Source organism: Elgaria multicarinata, chromosome 18, assembly GCF_023053635.1.
Source record: "Elgaria multicarinata webbii isolate HBS135686 ecotype San Diego chromosome 18, rElgMul1.1.pri, whole genome shotgun sequence".
Classification (NCBI taxonomy): domain Eukaryota; kingdom Metazoa; phylum Chordata; class Lepidosauria; order Squamata; family Anguidae; genus Elgaria; species Elgaria multicarinata.
This window is the reverse complement of record NC_086188.1, coordinates 12,591,226-12,607,529: the sequence shown is the minus strand read 5'-3', so window position 1 is coordinate 12,607,529 and position 16,304 is coordinate 12,591,226. Positions and strand designations below refer to the sequence as shown.

Below are 16,304 nucleotides of genomic sequence, written 5' to 3'. Positions count from 1 at the left end.
AGGAGCTATACTAGAGTGATCAGATTTAAAAGAGGGCAGCTTTAACTGTTGTGATGAAGAGGAAATTTCCCCAGGTTCCCTATATATGCAAATTACACCTGCTGAAATTCCTTTTTCAATACAACTGTTAAAGATACAGGTGCCCTGCCCTCTCTTAAAACTGGTCACTCTAGTATAGCTCCTGCATTTTAACCATTGTGATGAAGAGGGAATTTCACCAGGTTCTCCATATATACAAATGACATCTGCTGAAATTCCCTTTTCAATACAACTGTTAAAGATACAGGAGCCCTGTCCTCCTTTTCATATGGTCACCCCACCATTACACCTTTGCTCAGGTGCAATAGAGGATGCCACCATAAGATTCAACTACCAGTCCGGTAGGCTTTTGTGCATGGAATGAGAGAAGAGCCATCTTGTCCTTTGCCTCAGGCAGCAAAATGTCTTGGGCCGGCCCTGCCTTTCCTTCAAATCTCTGAATCGCATGTCTATGCTCCTGACAGTGCTGCCTTATGACCTCATCTGATGACATCAGCAATTATAAAAAAAAAAAAGCACTGCTGGAAAACCTAACAGCACACAGACTCAAGACCCCTGGAAGGACCATCACACAACCCAAAGGAATGCTCCGTTAAATTACATTCAGATGGGAGGTTGGCATGCCCGTCCTTTGCGTTATGGACGATGCCGCCGTGCTTAAGAAGAAAGGTTACATCCTGGGACGCATTCTGGGTGAGAGCTCCTTTGCCAAAGTGAAATCAGCCTACTCGGAGCGCCTAAAATTCAACGTGGCCGTGAAAATCACAGACAGGAGGAAAGTCCCCACGGAGTTCTTAGAAAAATTTCTGCCCCGGGAGTTGGAGATTTTGTCCACCGTGAACCACTGCTCGATCATCAAGATCTACGAGATCTTTGAGACCTCTGGGAAAGTCTATATCGTGATGGAGCTCGGGGTGCAGGGAGACCTGCTGGAATTTATCAAGAATAACCGTGGTCTTCCCGAGGAAGTGGCCCGCCGCATGTTCCGGCAGCTGTGCTGCGCGGTCAAATACTGCCACGACTTAGACGTGGTGCACCGGGACCTGAAATGCGACAACGTTCTGCTGGACAAAGACATGAACGTCAAGTTGTCGGATTTTGGCTTTTCCAAGCGGTGTTTCCGGGATGGGAACGGCAAAATCATCCCCAGTCAGACGTTCTGTGGTTCTGCGGCTTATGCCGCCCCCGAGGTGATTCAGGGCATCCCTTACCACCCCAAAGTTTATGACATGTGGAGCTTGGGCGTCATCTTGTACGTCATGGTCTCCGGGTACATGCCGTACGACGACTCCAACGTCAAGCGGATGCTCCGGCTGCAAAAGGAACACCGGGTCCTCTTCCCCGAGTATTTGAGCCTTGAGTGCAAAGATATTATTTTCCGCATGCTGCAGCCTGACGTCTCTCACCGGCTACGGATTGAAGAAGTTTTGAACCACCCTTGGGTACAGGGGAAGCGGCTGAAGTCATAGAAATTTTGAGACTTACTGGACGGTAAAGAGCACGCGTGAAATGTTATCAGGAGTACTTATTGCTTTGCAGAGTGCAGTAAATGTGGATTTCTTTTCCTTGAACTACACTGCACAGTTCTCCTGATCAGATCTGTATTTACTTAGCTCTTTATTTATTTGCTTACGACATTTCTATATCTCCTGACTGCCAAAGCGCTCTAGCCAGTTTACCATCTAAAACAGTTTGAATTCTATGAGATTCAATATACAACCAGGAGGAGGGAATCTGTTGACAGACTCCAACTCCCATCAGTCGCAGCCAGCGTGGCCAATAGTCAGGGATGGTGGGATATTGGAGTTCAACACCATGTGGGGAGCCACAGGTTCCTCATTCTTGATATAAAAAGAGAAATGAATGGTGAGGAAAGAAGAAAATTAGCATATTCAGGGATCAACACTTTCATTGACTGGGTTCTCACAACACACTAACCAACACTCAGTGGTTGAGTGTGGGTTCTTGTTGAACCATGGGTTGTTTGTTGAATTGTGGGTTAGTTTGTTGAACTCTCTGAACCCAGGATATTTTCTGAAGGGTGGCTTGTTAACCATGCAGTCATCGTACTGTCTGAACGCAGCCACGATAACCAACTAGTATTCGTGGTTTCTTAACCACGAATAACCCACAATTCACAATCCATCAAAAACCCATGGGTTCTCTTCATGGGTTGTTCATGGTTAACAGACCATGGTTTGTTAGTACGGCTGGGTTTAGACAATACAATAAACTACATTTCAGCAACAAACCATGACTCAATAACAACCCATATTCAACCCGAGTTTGGTTATTGTGTTGTTTGAATACAGCCGAGCTAACAAGCCATGGTTTGTTAACCATGAACAATACATGAAGAGAACCCATGGTTATCTAGTCATAGTGACCTGGTCCAGGGACACAGTTGAAATGTATTACATCATGAGTGAGGCACCTTTTTCACATTGAGGGCTGCATTCCCTCATGGGTAACTTTGCGGGGGCCAAATACCAGTGATGGGAAAGGACAAGACGCACAAGAAAAAGCAGATGGGAAGAAAGAGGGAGGAAATTAACTAGTTTTTCAGCAGGGCTAGTAGAATGGCTCCACTTTGCCTCTGTGCAGCCTCCTGGAATATGGGAGAATCACCTTGGCCTTGCATGCATGAGGATTTGAACCCTGGTCTCTCCCAGTCAAAGCCCAGCACTCTAACCACTACACCACACTGCCTCTCCACCATTTCTCCCCAATTAAGGCTTTCTGTTACAATGGGGTGCTCTTGTTTTTGACAGCTCCTGTGTCAGGGGGGAAATCCAGAAGAGCCCAATTTAGTAGAGCTCTAAGTCTGGTCCAAGTATCTCTTGAAAGTTCTTCCCTTAATGGAGGAGAAACATCATCTTTGGCAGGATTTAGCACCATCCACCCAAGATGGAGCAACCTTCCTCTTCATCTAGGGTGGTGGATTTTCAAAGGAAGGGTCTCCCAAGGGCCCTTTGAAACACTCGGCAGCTGAAACGGTTGCTTCCATTAGTAAGAATGGCCTCAAAAACTCCTTGTTTATCAGAGCTTTGATGTTTTACCCAGATGCAACACAATATGTGCCACTGGAGAGAGACAGCACATTATTTGTATGCAATGCACATTCCACCGAGCGTGTTGTCCTTCACTCAAGGGTACCTTAAAATAGGGAAGAAATGGAACAGGGAGGGAGGGTGTTGTTATGTGTGATTTTATTGTATACCGTTTCCTCTAAAGTAGTAGTGTGCCGTAAACATGCTAGATAGACAGAACTGAAAGTAAAAAAAATCCTTAGCCCTCTTCTCCTACGATGGAGAAAAGAAGGGCCGTGCTGGATCAGACCAAAGGCCTATCTAGTCCAGCATTCTGTTCCCACAGTGGCCAACCAGATGTCCATGGGATGTTATGGCAAATCCAATCTTCTCCGCACCATTCAGCTTTCTAGAAATACCTTTGAACAAAGAGCACAACCAATCTACGGATACAAGAATTTCGTAAAACCCATCCCATCTGTGTTGTGTGAATGGACAGACACTTTTCGTCCCATCGTCCGCTCATTGACTGAAACGGGTTTCTTTCCAATTCCGTGAATTTGCACAAATTTGCAGATTTCAGCATATTTTCGCAAAATTGCAAATTTGAACACATGTGAAAAAGCTCAGATTGCCCCCAAAATGAGAACTTGGGGGGGGGGGTGGATGAAGCAATTATTGGAGTGCTTCAAGAACTCCAGGGAAATCATATCTTTGTTACCCTAAGATCACAAAATAACCAGGCAAATATTTGAAACACGACTGATGACATTTGCAGCCAGAAGTTTAGTCTCACCAAATGGATTCCTAGTGAAATCATGCTCCTGAAAGAAGACAAATCCAAGCATACGGGAGGTTGTCCGTTGCTTGTGAAAGAAAGAATGCCACCGGATGAACGTACTGTACATAGAGGAAACAAAATCAGCTCTAGTGACATTAGCAGGCAAGGTAGCTGTTTAAAGTTAAAAAATTGACTGTACATGTAAGTTTAAGTGAATTGATAGGAGGGACACATGTTGATATTGTGGTTGGAAAATAATGAAACAATGTAAAGCGTTCAAATGAAGAAAATGATTGAAGATAGGCAATGAAAGAAAACCTCTGGGTTCTAGTATTTATGTTATCGTCATGTTTCAAAGATTCGAGTGGTTATTTTGTGATCTTAGGGCAACAGAGATATCATTTCCCTGGAATTCTTGAAGTACTCCAATCAATTGTTTCAGTTCCCCCTCCTCCCCAAGTTCTCAGGTATAAATTTAAGGCATAAGCTAATTTTATCATTACTTTTGATATCTGTATTAGGCCCTTGCGAGAGTTATCATTGCATTATCTTGTCTCTTTCGAATGGGCATGTCATTGGAGAGGTACTCAGCCTGTCTACACAGTGATTACTCATTAATATTTTTCTCTCTCTCTCTGATGAAATACAGAAACAGCATCAAATTCCAAAGTTGTCATCTATTATTATTATTATTATTATTATTATTATTATTATTATTATTTCTTTCTCTGATGAAATACAGAAGTGGCATCAAATTCCAAAGTTCTCCTCCCTGATGATGATGATTTCTCTCTGATGAAATACAGAAATGGCATCAAATTCCAAAGTTCTCATCATCATTATTATTATATTTCTCTCTGATGAAAAATAGAAATGGCATCAAATTCCAAAGTTGTCACCCCTATTATTATTTTTATTTATTTATTTATTTATTTCTCTGATGAAATACAGAAATGGCATCAAATTCCAAAGTTCTCATCATCATTATTATTATATTTCTCTCTGATGAAAAATAGAAATGGCATCAAATTCCAAAGTTGTCACCCCTATTATTATTTTTATTTATTTATTTATTTATTTCTCTGATGAAATACAGAAATGGCATCAAATTCCAAAGTTCTCATCCCTGATTATTATTATTATTATTATTATTATTATTATTATTATTATTCTCTCTGATGAAATAGCATCAAATTCCAAAGTTGTCACCCCCAATTATTATTATTATTATTATTATTATTATTATTATTATTATTATTATTATTTCTCTCTGATGAAATACAGAAATGGCATCAAATTCCAAAGTTCTCATCCCTGATGATGATGATGATGATTTCTTCAGCAGTAATACTTATGTACTAAATTCGTTCCTGTACAAGTATGTTCACTGAACCTATTTTGGAGATAGGGTTCAGCACTTTGGAGAGCTCCTTCAGAATTCCGGCTGGTTCCGACTGAAACCCTGTGTTTGAGCTCTTTCTCTCTTTGGTTACCCTAGCTCTGTTTTTAAGAGATACAAAAGGTGGCACAGTGTAGTGGCAGAGTTTGCCGTGTGTCCCTTCTTTATTTTGTTTCAGGTTTCAGGTCGCCATGCACCCACTCTTCCCTTTTTAAAAACGTGAGGTTGGTTCCATTTGGGAAATTGCAAATTCAAACAAACACGGTGGTCTTGAGCGGGGCTGGCATCAAAAGTAGGCATGTTTGGGCATATGCCATGGGCCCACAGCTCAGCAGGGGCCCACTGACCGGAGTTGCCTGGACTTGCCCTCCTCTTCAGCATTGCAACCGGCTTGTACACCTCCTTCTTGCTTTGTCCCGGTGGTGGAGAGTGAGGAGAAGCACTAGATGACACTGCCTCCTTGCTTGCTGGCTGTATGCCTTACCTAGCAGGTATATGATAACAACTTAGGACCAGGATACCTGGCAGACCACCTTCCCTTATATACACCCAGGTGACATTTACGATCTTCAGAGGAGGCCCTGCTGGCTATTCCAAGACGAAGAGAATGTCTTCATGAAGAACAGCGGGCCTTCTCTGTAGTGGCACCCATCCTCTGGAAAACCCTCTGTCGTGTGGTTCGGGAGGCAGCAAACGTAATATCTTTTGAATGCCTCCTCAAAACATATCTTTTTAGACAAGCCTTCCCTGGACTGTAACTTATTCTGGGTTTATGTGATTTTTAAAAAAGTTTTAAATTGGATTGTTATATCATGATTTTAGTTGTAAACTGCCCAGAGAGCCTATGCTGTTGGGCAGTATAAATATGTAATAAATAAATAAAGGAAGGTCAGAAGGTGGACTTTGCCCCTTTCTACACCTAAGGATTATCCCAGGAAAATGGAGGGGTCGTCCCTGCCTGCTCCCGGGATCCCGTGTGTGTCATTTGCATGCACAGGGATGATCCCGGGACGATCCCTGGAAAAAAGGCAGGTGTAGAAACGGCCTCACTCAGGGCAGGGGCCCACTGAGGTCAGTGGGGTTGCGAATCCATTCTGGGTTTCAAATGAAAACCAGTCGGAACTCTGAAGGAACCATTCAAGCTGCTGAACCCATTTGGGAGCTAGGGTTCGGCACCTTGGATAGCTTCTTCAGCATTCCAACTGATTCTGGATGAAACCAAGAGCGGGTTCGCTGCTCCCCTGAAAGAAGAGCTACCAGCCTCCATTGCACTAAGGGTGCCTTGACCAGGGCCCTCAAAAACCTGGACCTCGCACCGAGCTTGAGAATGACACTTACCACAGAGTAAGCCTCCCTGAAAGTAATAGGACTTACTTCTGAGTAGAAATGTATAGGGTTGTGTTGTTAAGATCTAAAGAAAAAGATCTCCTGTATCATTAAGTAGTTTGGCCCCAAAAAGATTGCATTTCCTTGAAGCATAAGGACATAAGAAGCATGCTAGATTAGTCCAAGGTCCATCTCATCCCGCATTCTGTTCGCACAGTGGCCAACCAGCTACCTCTAGAAAACCCCAAGCAGGACATGAGTGCAACAGTGACCTCCCAGTAGTGTTTTCCAGCAATTGGCATCCTGCCTCTGATACCGGAGGTAGCATACAGTCCTATCACGTCTAGAAGCCATTGATAGCCTTCTCCTCCATAAATTTGTCCAACCCCCCTCCCTCTTTAAAGCCATCAAAATTGGTGGCCCTCCCTACTGAGGGCTATAGTATTTTGAGATAGGGGAAATGGAGAAAAAGAGGCAGGCTTTTTCCTCCTCTATACATACCTGGTGCCCTTTGTAGAGGACCATCCTTTTAAAAGCTCCCCCAAGCAAGAAGCTTCAGATGTCATGCAAGGATGCTATCTTGGTCCCTGCCATTCATATACATCAGTTTTGACCCATCTAGTACAGGTTTGGTCAGCACCTGCGACGGTTCCGCTTTGTGATGTCACAAAGGAAGGTTGAGAATTCCATGACATCCAACCTAGGAGAAGCCAGGGCATTTCAGATGAACATCCTGGAATGCGCATGAATGGGGCGGCTGGAGCTAGGGTACATGATGCTCAGCCCACTTGAATGTAGCAGTTAGGGGCTGCTGGAGGTAGTACTATGGATGATGCCGAAGTCCTTAAGAAGAGAGGCTATGTTATGGGAATCAATCTCGGAGAAGGGTCTTACGCCAAGGTGAAATCTGCTTACTCCGACCAGCTGAAATGCAACGTGGCAGTCAAGATCATTGATAAGAGGAAAGCGCCCCATGACTTTCTGGAGAGGTTCCTTCCAAGAGAGATTGAGATGCTGGCGAGAGTGAAGCATCATGCCATCATCAAAACCTACGAGATCTTTGAGACCTCCGACAGGAAAGTCTACATCGTGACCGAACTCGGCGTCCAAGGAGACTTGCTGGAATTCATCAAGAGGAGAGGAGCCATCCCCGAGGAAGTGGCTCGTAAGATGTTCCACCAGCTTGCCAGCGCCATCAAGTATTGCCACGAGCTGGACATTGTCCACCGGGACTTGAAATGCGAGAACCTCCTCCTGGACAAAGAGTTCAACATCAAGTTGACTGACTTTGGCTTCGCCAAGCGCGTGACTCGTGATGACGACGGCAGGGTGGTCCTTAGCAAAACCTTCTGCGGTTCTGCCGCCTATGCAGCCCCTGAAGTCCTGCAAGGTATCCCCTACCAACCCAAGGTTTATGACATCTGGAGCCTGGGCGTGGTCCTGTTCATTATGGTTTGCGGCTCCATGCCCTACGACGACTCCAACATTAAAAAAATGCTCAAGCTGCAGAAAGAGCACCGGGTGCATTTCCCCCGCTCCAAAGTGCTCTCCGTCGAATGCAAAGATCTCATTTATCGCATGCTCCAGCCCGACGTCGCCCGTCGGCTGTGCATTGATGAGGTTCTGGGGCACGGTTGGATGCAAGACCCCAAATCGGTCTCGGACACCACGCTAACGAAAACAGGCGAATGCTCGCACCACCAGAATCACATCAGAACCATGTATGGGAAAGAATCGGAGTACTCAGAAAATGAAAAGGTTATTCAAGAAGAAAAGCACGCTGATATGGACAACCTCTCTGACCAGATGCAAAGGACTTCACTCTGAAAAGGCCGACAATACGACGACACCCTGTGATGAAGAATCATGGCTTTTGTCACACCAGTTCCAATAACTTCTTTAAAGGCTGTGATCTCAAAACTTTTGGAAAGAGATGGAAGTAAAAAGGGGGGAGGGGGAGGGGAGGGGAACCGTTTTCCATCATCAAGTCCTTTCAGATTTCTGTCTCGGAAGCCTCAAGAGCCGATAACATCCCCCCGCAATTCTCTACATTTGTAAAATTCCCAAAATTGGAGAGGATATGGATTTTTATCCCCCTTGTTAATCTCCTCCAGATGAAAGAAAATTGTAGATTGATTTTGCCATGATCTGAGACTTGGTCCACTCCACAGTCCAGGTTGGTGTTATGCTACCGTGAGATCTACCGTGTAGCATCTAAGACACTGGAGACCCATCTGCTATAGCGCCAGTTTTCTGTGACAAAGACACGCTGCAAATTGAGATTGTCCGCTTTGAGTCGTCTGCATCTTTTTGAGTAGCCAGCTTCCTGCCACAAAAGGTACATATAGGTATGTATGTACTGGTGCTTCCAAACACGATAGCCATACCAGTGAAATTATGGTTTAAGAAGATCCAGATCCACTAAAACTATGATCTAAGAGTGTGTGCGTAAGTGTGTTTTTTTTAAAAAAAATCACTAATCAAAGCATGCAGAAGTTACCTAAATGTCTAAAATCAAACAAATGAATTGGGTCAGGAATTAGAATCATAGAGTTGGAAGGGGCCTATAAGGTTATCAAGTCCAACCCCCTGCTCAATGCAGGAATCCACCTTAAAGCATCCCTGACAGATGGTTGTCCAGCTGCCTCTTGAATGCCTTTAGTGTGGGAAAGCCCACAACCTCCCTAGGTAACTGGTTCCATTGTCATACTGCTCTAACAGTCAGGAAGTTTTTCCTGATGTCCTGATGGAATCTGCCTTCCTGTAACTTCCACCCATTATTGTCCTGCACTCTGGGATGATCGAGAAGAGATCCTGGCCCTCCTCTGTGTGACAACCTTTTAAGTATTTGAAGAGTGCTCTCATGTCTCCCCTCAATCTTCTCTTCTCCAAGCTAAACATGGCCAGGTCTTTCAGTCTCTCTTCATAGGGCTTTGTTTCCAGACACCTGGTACATTCAGGCAGGCGTCCCACACTGGGTCTATAAGCTGTGATTTTAAAATTCCCACAAGGCCCCTGGAGTGCTCAACACAGTGTCAGTATATGCCGGCTCCACATTTTTGCGGGCCCTTGAGAAAGTCACCTCAATGGGGGGCCCTCTCTACCTTCTTGCTACCATTGTCACCAGCTCGTATTGCTCCTCATGCTGTTCCTCATCATGGCTACCACTTCCTTCCTTGACAGGCAGAGAGCCTGGGAGCAAGGAGGCTGTGGCATCTACAGCTCCTTCTTCCCACCACCATCTTTGTCTGGACAGAGCAAGAGGGAGGTGAACAAGCAGGTTGCAAGGGTGAAGAGGGGGTGCATCTCCGGAGCCTCCTCTCAGTGGGCCCCTGGCAGGTGTCCAATCAGGTCTCCTCTTGACAGCAGCCCTGTTGCCACTCCATACGTTGTAGACTTTGTTTTTAAATGGCGGCCCCACTATTATGTCTGTGTGACCCAGTGATAACTCCAGGAAACAACACTGTAGTAACGTCTTTATTAGGCAGATGTATTTCCGGCTTGCTTTGTTCTGCATTGCTCCCCAAAGATTGGAGAAGGAACATGCACAACATCTACTAGGGACCACCTGTGGGAGAACATGGGCATGAGGGTGCTAAAGCACCCGTGTCATAGAATCATAGAATAGCAGAGTTGGAAGGGGCCTACAGGGCCATCGAGTCCAACCCCCTGCTCAATGCAGGAATCCACACTAAAGCATCCCTGACAGATGCTTGTCCAGCTGCCTCTTGAAGGCCTCTAGTGTGGGAGAGCCCACAACCTCCCTAAGTAACTGGTTCCATTGTCATACTGCTCTAACAGTCAGGAAGTTTTTCCTGATGTCCAGCTGGAATCTGGCTTCCTTTAACTTGAGCCTGTTATTCCGTGTCCTGCTTGTGGGTCGCTGGTCAACAGCTGGTCAGCCATTGGGTGAACAGAATGCTGGACTAGATGGACCTTGATCTGTTCCAGCATGGCTCTTCTTGTGTTCTTATGAAGGGAAGATGAGAAAAAAGGAGAAAAAGCCCCACCATTTGGTATGAAAAGAGAGACTGGCTGAGGTGCTGTGTAGGATAAAAAGTCTTTTATGGTATTGTCAAAAAATAAGGTTTTTATTTAAAAGGTTCAAAAAACTCAACGTTTCGGATGCCAAGATCCTTCGTCAGGAGCAAATGTTGATACTTTTCCTGTGGAGCGTCTTTGTTGAAAGCTATGTTTTCTATCCAGAAAGCTGCTTTTCATACATTATTATTATTATTATTATTATTATTATTATTATTATTATTAATTTATTTATATAGCACCATCAATGTACATGGTGCTGTACAGATAACACATGGAAGAAAGGTGGGACATAAATGTAATAAATCTCTCTCTCTCTCTCTCTCTTCAAACCAGATAAGTACCTGCCTGCCTTTCGAACAGAGGGAGCCTTCCAATTAAGGACTGCCCTCTGACAACCCTTCACATAAAACATCCGTGCCCAACCTGGTATCCTCCAGTTGCCTTGGATTACAGCACCCGACCATTGGCCATGCTGGCTGGGGCTGATGGGAGTTGCAATCCAAAGCATCTGGAGGTTGGGGAAGGCTGATATATTGGATTGTCCTGTGTAAAGTAAGGTGCATGTCCACCACCACCACCCATAACCAGAGTTCACTGGAAAGATGAAGTGTGGTGGGGGGTACTCAAAGGGTTGGCAGCAACTGGTGAACTATGCTAAGAACAGCAGGGGCAGCTGGTGGTAAGGGGCTACCAATTCCAATGGCAGCTCCTCTTCCAGTGGGGCAGTGAATCCGCTCCAGGTTTCAGCCACAACTCTAAAGGCGCTATCCCAGGTGCTGAACCCATTTTGAGGATAGGGTTCAGTACTTTCGATAGCTCCTTTGGAGTTTTAACTGGTTCTGACTGAAAACCCGGAATGGATTCACCTCCCCACTGAAATCGGAGCCACCAGCGTCCACTGACCAATTCCCAAAACTAGCATGGGATAGAGGTGCACGTGCCTATAAAAAAAAATATATACAGGCCACTCCCTCATCTTTCTTTCAGGGATAAAAAAGAAGAATCCTGATAGCTCAATTCCATTCCCACTCCTTTGTAAATAAGTACTAAGAAGCAAACAAACGTTTAATTGCTCCATTCGTTTTCATTAAAGGCTGCTTTAGTTTTGTCATTCATTCATGAAAAGCCACATTCGCTTCATTATCCATTCATTCATAGCTCATTTGTTCTGTTAGTTGCATTTGTTGCTGGGAGTGGGGGGCAGCCTCTCTTAGCAGCAAAGCTGATTTCTGCAGTCATTTCTGCCTTTTTATTTTCCAAGTACACCCGGGATGTTACGTCATTCTCGGGTGGAAATGGCGGCTGCCATTCCTTCCGCCCCAGAACAACGCAACGTTCAGGGCATACTGGAAAAAGAAAATGGCGGCAGCCTAGAGCAGCCACTGAAGAACATTTTGCTGCTCTTGCCAGAGGGAGGGAGGTGATGAACCCAAAGGGGTATAATGAAAAACACAGCCATCTTTACTGATTCTGTGAGCAGCAGTCTAAGGTGAGCCAGAAACCGGAAGCCATAAGGTGAGTCAATAACCATGACTGAAGAGCAAGTCAGGACTGAAGGACCAACCGGGAAGCAGGAGCAAGGAGCAATCCAGAAGTGAGAACCTAAAAACAGACAAGAATACAGACACACCAGCACACAGGAACACCCTATTGATCAAGCAAGGTTCAACTGGAACAGGAAGTCCTCTTATACTTCTTCCTGTTTGGGAGGATCCAGCGGCCAGCCTGCAGTTTAGCAGTTCACCACATGGGGAACTTGCACAGCACTGAAACAGGAAGTTCTTATACTCTTTCCTGTCCAGGGTGATCTCATGGCCAGCCTGCAGTTCACCACATGGGGCACCTGTACACCACTGAAACAGGAAATCCTTATATTCTTTCCTGTCCATGGCAATTCCATGGTCAGCCTGCAGTTCACCACATGGGGCACCTGCACACCACTGAAACAGGAATTCCTTGTATTCTTTCCTGTCCATGGCAATTCCATGGTCAGCCTGCAGTTCACCACATGGAGCACCTGCACACCACAGAAACAGGAAATCCTTATACTCCTTCCTGTCAAGGAGGATCCCATGGCCATCCTGCAGTTCGCCACATAGGGCAGTGCCACACAGATCCCAGCAGTCCTTACAGTTACTTGCAGCATTCGTTTAGAAAGGAACACGATCCGAACCACATGTGCGCCATTCATTTGTTTCAAAGTGAATGCACGCCCCCAGACAGTATTACAGCCATTGACTGGAAACTCTTAGCTTCATACTCATGAATCCCCCGCCCCAAGGAAATGGACGGCGGGGGGGGGGCTTTCTAGAGAAAGGGAGCCCTCCAAACCCCCTCCATCTGGGCTCAGGGCGGATGCCATGCCTTTGTGGAATCCACACTTTCGGCCTGAGAAGCAGCAACGCTCCGATCCTGGCTCCTTCGATGAGCAAGTCGCATGGACAGTCCCAGAGCCCAAAATACTGTCAGGAATCATTTGCAAGGCTGCATTGCGCTAACTCAAAAGCAATCGTGCAGCTATCAATGGCTAGTGAATGCACTCTGGGCTTCAGGCAGAATGAGTCAGAACTCAAAAGGAGCTAAGTAAACCTGGGGTGGATCTACACAGAGTTGTGAAGGCGTCCTGAAGGCGCTTGCGTGCACCTCCAGGGCGCCCCGAAACTTTGTGTAGATCCTGCCTACCTGTCCAGAAGAGGAGGAGGAGGAGGAGGAGGCCCCGCATCACCCCTCGCAGGGATGGGATGAAAAGTTCCCGGACTCGGCGGCTTCGCTGGTGAGTCCTTGTCACCGACGCCAACGCCCACCTCCCTGCCGGCCTCCTGCTGCCGGCGAAAGAGCCACCCGGGTCGGAGAGCTCAGCAGAAGAAGGTGGGGCCGCCACCGCCGCTTCCTCCTCTGCCTCTTCTGGACAGGTAGGCAGGATCTACACAAAGAGTTTCAGGGCGCACGCAAGCGCCTTCAGAACTCTGTGTAGATCCGCCCCTGATTTATCCCAATAGGTTCAGGACTTTGAATAGCTCCTTTAGAGTTCTGGCTGAAATCGAGCTGATTCACGGCCCCACTGAAATCAAAGCCACCAGCCTCCACTGACAGCTAGGGCTGGACCGCAGGGTCAAAGTCCTCCCCCAAGTGACTACCCAGAGAGCAACAGGTGATGGGGCCAAGGGCAAACAGGCCCAGCATCAGCTCCTGAGCAGGTATGACCATCCCAGGGCCCATTAAAGCTGATACTGCTCAGGCAGGCATGCTGATGTTTATTTTATTTTATTTTATTTTGACAATTTGAAAATGTACAATCCTTTTCTGCAACGAAACTGTGCTTATTCCCAAGTAAACCAAGGCAGCGGAGACCAACTCCGTGCTCATCGTGCAGTCACGAAGGGGCTCTTGCTTTAAGCGCGATTAAAATGTACCGCAGCGCCGGCTCAAGACGGCTTCTTGCTTTCCAAACCAGGGTTGGGAAACTGTTTGTTTGGCTTGAGTTGTGGGGAGGTGGTGGGAGTTTCGCTCCAACCTGTCAGGAATGCAGAAGCGCTTGTCAAGCAGGGAACGGCGAGGGGGGGGGCACGGCAAAGAGAAATGTTAATTGCGCACTTTGCAATGGGAGTAATTCAACGTGGCCATGTTAGGAGGCGTGGCAGGGCCAGCCCTATCATGAGGCAGAGCGAGGCCATTGCCTCAGGCAGCAGATGCTGAAAGGTGGCCGGAAAGTGCTGGAGGACAGAGCTGTGGGCCAGGCAGCCTTCTCTGCACCCCCTAACATAGTCTCCTGCCTTCAGGTGTGGCAAAGGACGGTGTCCCATCGCCGGTGTTGAAGAAAGCTTTAATGGTCAGTCTAGTCAGCTTTTGTACATCAAATGGGAGGGGCGCCATCTTGTTCTTCGCCTCAGGCGGCAAAATTTCTTAGGCCACCCTTTGGAAACCTCCCCCCAATGTCACAATCCCGTTAAGCCCAGAGCCAAAAATCACCTAGTTTGCACCACAGCTCAAAAGCGCTCCTTCAGGGATGCCACCAAGAGCTGCTTCCTGCCTGCTCACATAGCACATTCGTTATGAATCATCACCATTGTCACGTCTCCATCATTAACTCGGGCCTCGCAAGCAGCCTTTAATTGGAACGATTCTGCCAAACCTCTCCGGCTCCGGCCGCATCGGAGCCCACGTGACACTTGTTTATATTTATTTATTTATTTATTTATTACACTTATATACCGTTCCCATAGCCAGGGCTCTCTGGGCGGTTTACAGAAATTCTAAAATTGAGATAAAAACAAGTATACAAAATTTAAAATTCTAAAACACAGAACATACACACATAAAGCAATAAAAACCGTTAAAAAAAACTAAACATGTGGGTGATTAAGATGTGCCGCCATATGCCTGGGCAAAGAGGAAAGTCTTAACCTGGCGCCAGAAAGATAGCAGCGTTGGTTCCAGGCGAGCCTCGTCAGGGAGATCATTCCACAGTTTGGGAGCCACCACCGAAAAGGCCCTATCCCTCGTTGTGACACTCCGAGCCTCTCTCGGAGTAGACACCTGGAGGAGGACCTTAGATGTTGAATGTAGTGACCGGGTATATTCACGTCGGGAGAGGCGTTCCGTCAGGTGTTGTGGTCCCAAGCCGTGTAAGGCTTTATAGGTCAAAACCAGCACCTTGAATTGGGCGCGGAAACATACAGGCAGCCAGTGCAAGCAGACCAGAGCAGGTGTTATATGGTCGAACCTTCTGGTTCCCGAAATCAATCTGGCCGCTGCATTTTGCACGAGCTGCAGCTTCCGAACCGTCTTCAAAGGCAGCCCTATGTAGAGTGCATTGCAGTAATCTAACTTGGAGGTTACCAGAGCATGGACAACTGAAGCCAGGTTATCCCTGTCTAGATAGGGGTGTAGCTGGGCCACCAGCCGGAGTTGGTAGAAGGCACTCCGTGCCACTGAGGTCACCTGAGCCTCAAGTGACAATGATGGACTTGTGCCAGAAGAATGGCCCATTTTGTGTGCCTGGGAAGAATGTTCCAAACCAACCTGGTTCTCCACCCTGGGCACACTACTGCTTTATAACAGTTTATAACGGTTTCGACAACTGTTCAGGCCCAGGAGACATTTCATGTACTGTTTTCAAAATGTTATATCCTGCTTGGTGTAGATCTGGCCCTGGTGTGATTGATTGATTGATTGATTGATTGATTGATTGATTCCCTGCCTTTAAACAAAGAAAAATGCTGCTCAAAGCAGCTTGCATTCATATATTAAAATGACAAATCAAATGCACTAAGACCCAATTCAAAACACAACCAACAGTATCCAACCCTAAAACAAGTTAAGTCCAAGTACCGTTGCGTTAGTAGAGAACTGACAACAATATATCTGGATGTTTGCACTTCCAAGCTGCAGTCTTGGTTACCAATTTTCTCCTCAAAATGTCCTTCTATTTAGGGTTAGATACTACTTTTAACAGAGTAGGTATCTTAGGGTTAAATCCAATGTTGGTCCTACTTAGAGAAGACCCATTGAAAGGAAGGTCTTAATGCGTGGCTTATTTCCAATTGCTGAAGGGTTCCCTTGCTAGGAACTAGCGCTAACTAGGGAATCCCCAGGCTAGTGTGAGCATACTAACCTGTCCGTTGGTTTCCTTGACCCTTGAAAATATGGAATTTGACACTGAGTTCATTCTTCTATGTGCCACATT

At 46.2% G+C, this 16,304-nt stretch overlaps 2 protein-coding genes across 2 annotated transcripts; both read left to right on the top strand.

Annotated features, from left to right (window-relative positions):
- The first annotated feature begins 609 nt into the window (after positions 1-609).
- LOC134410810 (testis-specific serine/threonine-protein kinase 2-like) lies at positions 610-1,508 on the top strand. The gene has a single exon (XM_063144336.1). It carries the CDS (start codon positions 660-662, stop codon positions 1,506-1,508), a length of 849 nt encoding a protein of 282 aa, XP_063000406.1. The 5' UTR covers positions 610-659.
- Positions 1,509-7,399: 5,891 nt separating this feature from the next.
- LOC134410558 (testis-specific serine/threonine-protein kinase 1-like) lies at positions 7,400-8,401 on the top strand. The gene has a single exon (XM_063143879.1). It carries the CDS (start codon positions 7,400-7,402, stop codon positions 8,399-8,401), a length of 1,002 nt encoding a protein of 333 aa, XP_062999949.1.
- The last annotated feature ends 7,903 nt before the right edge of the window (positions 8,402-16,304 follow it).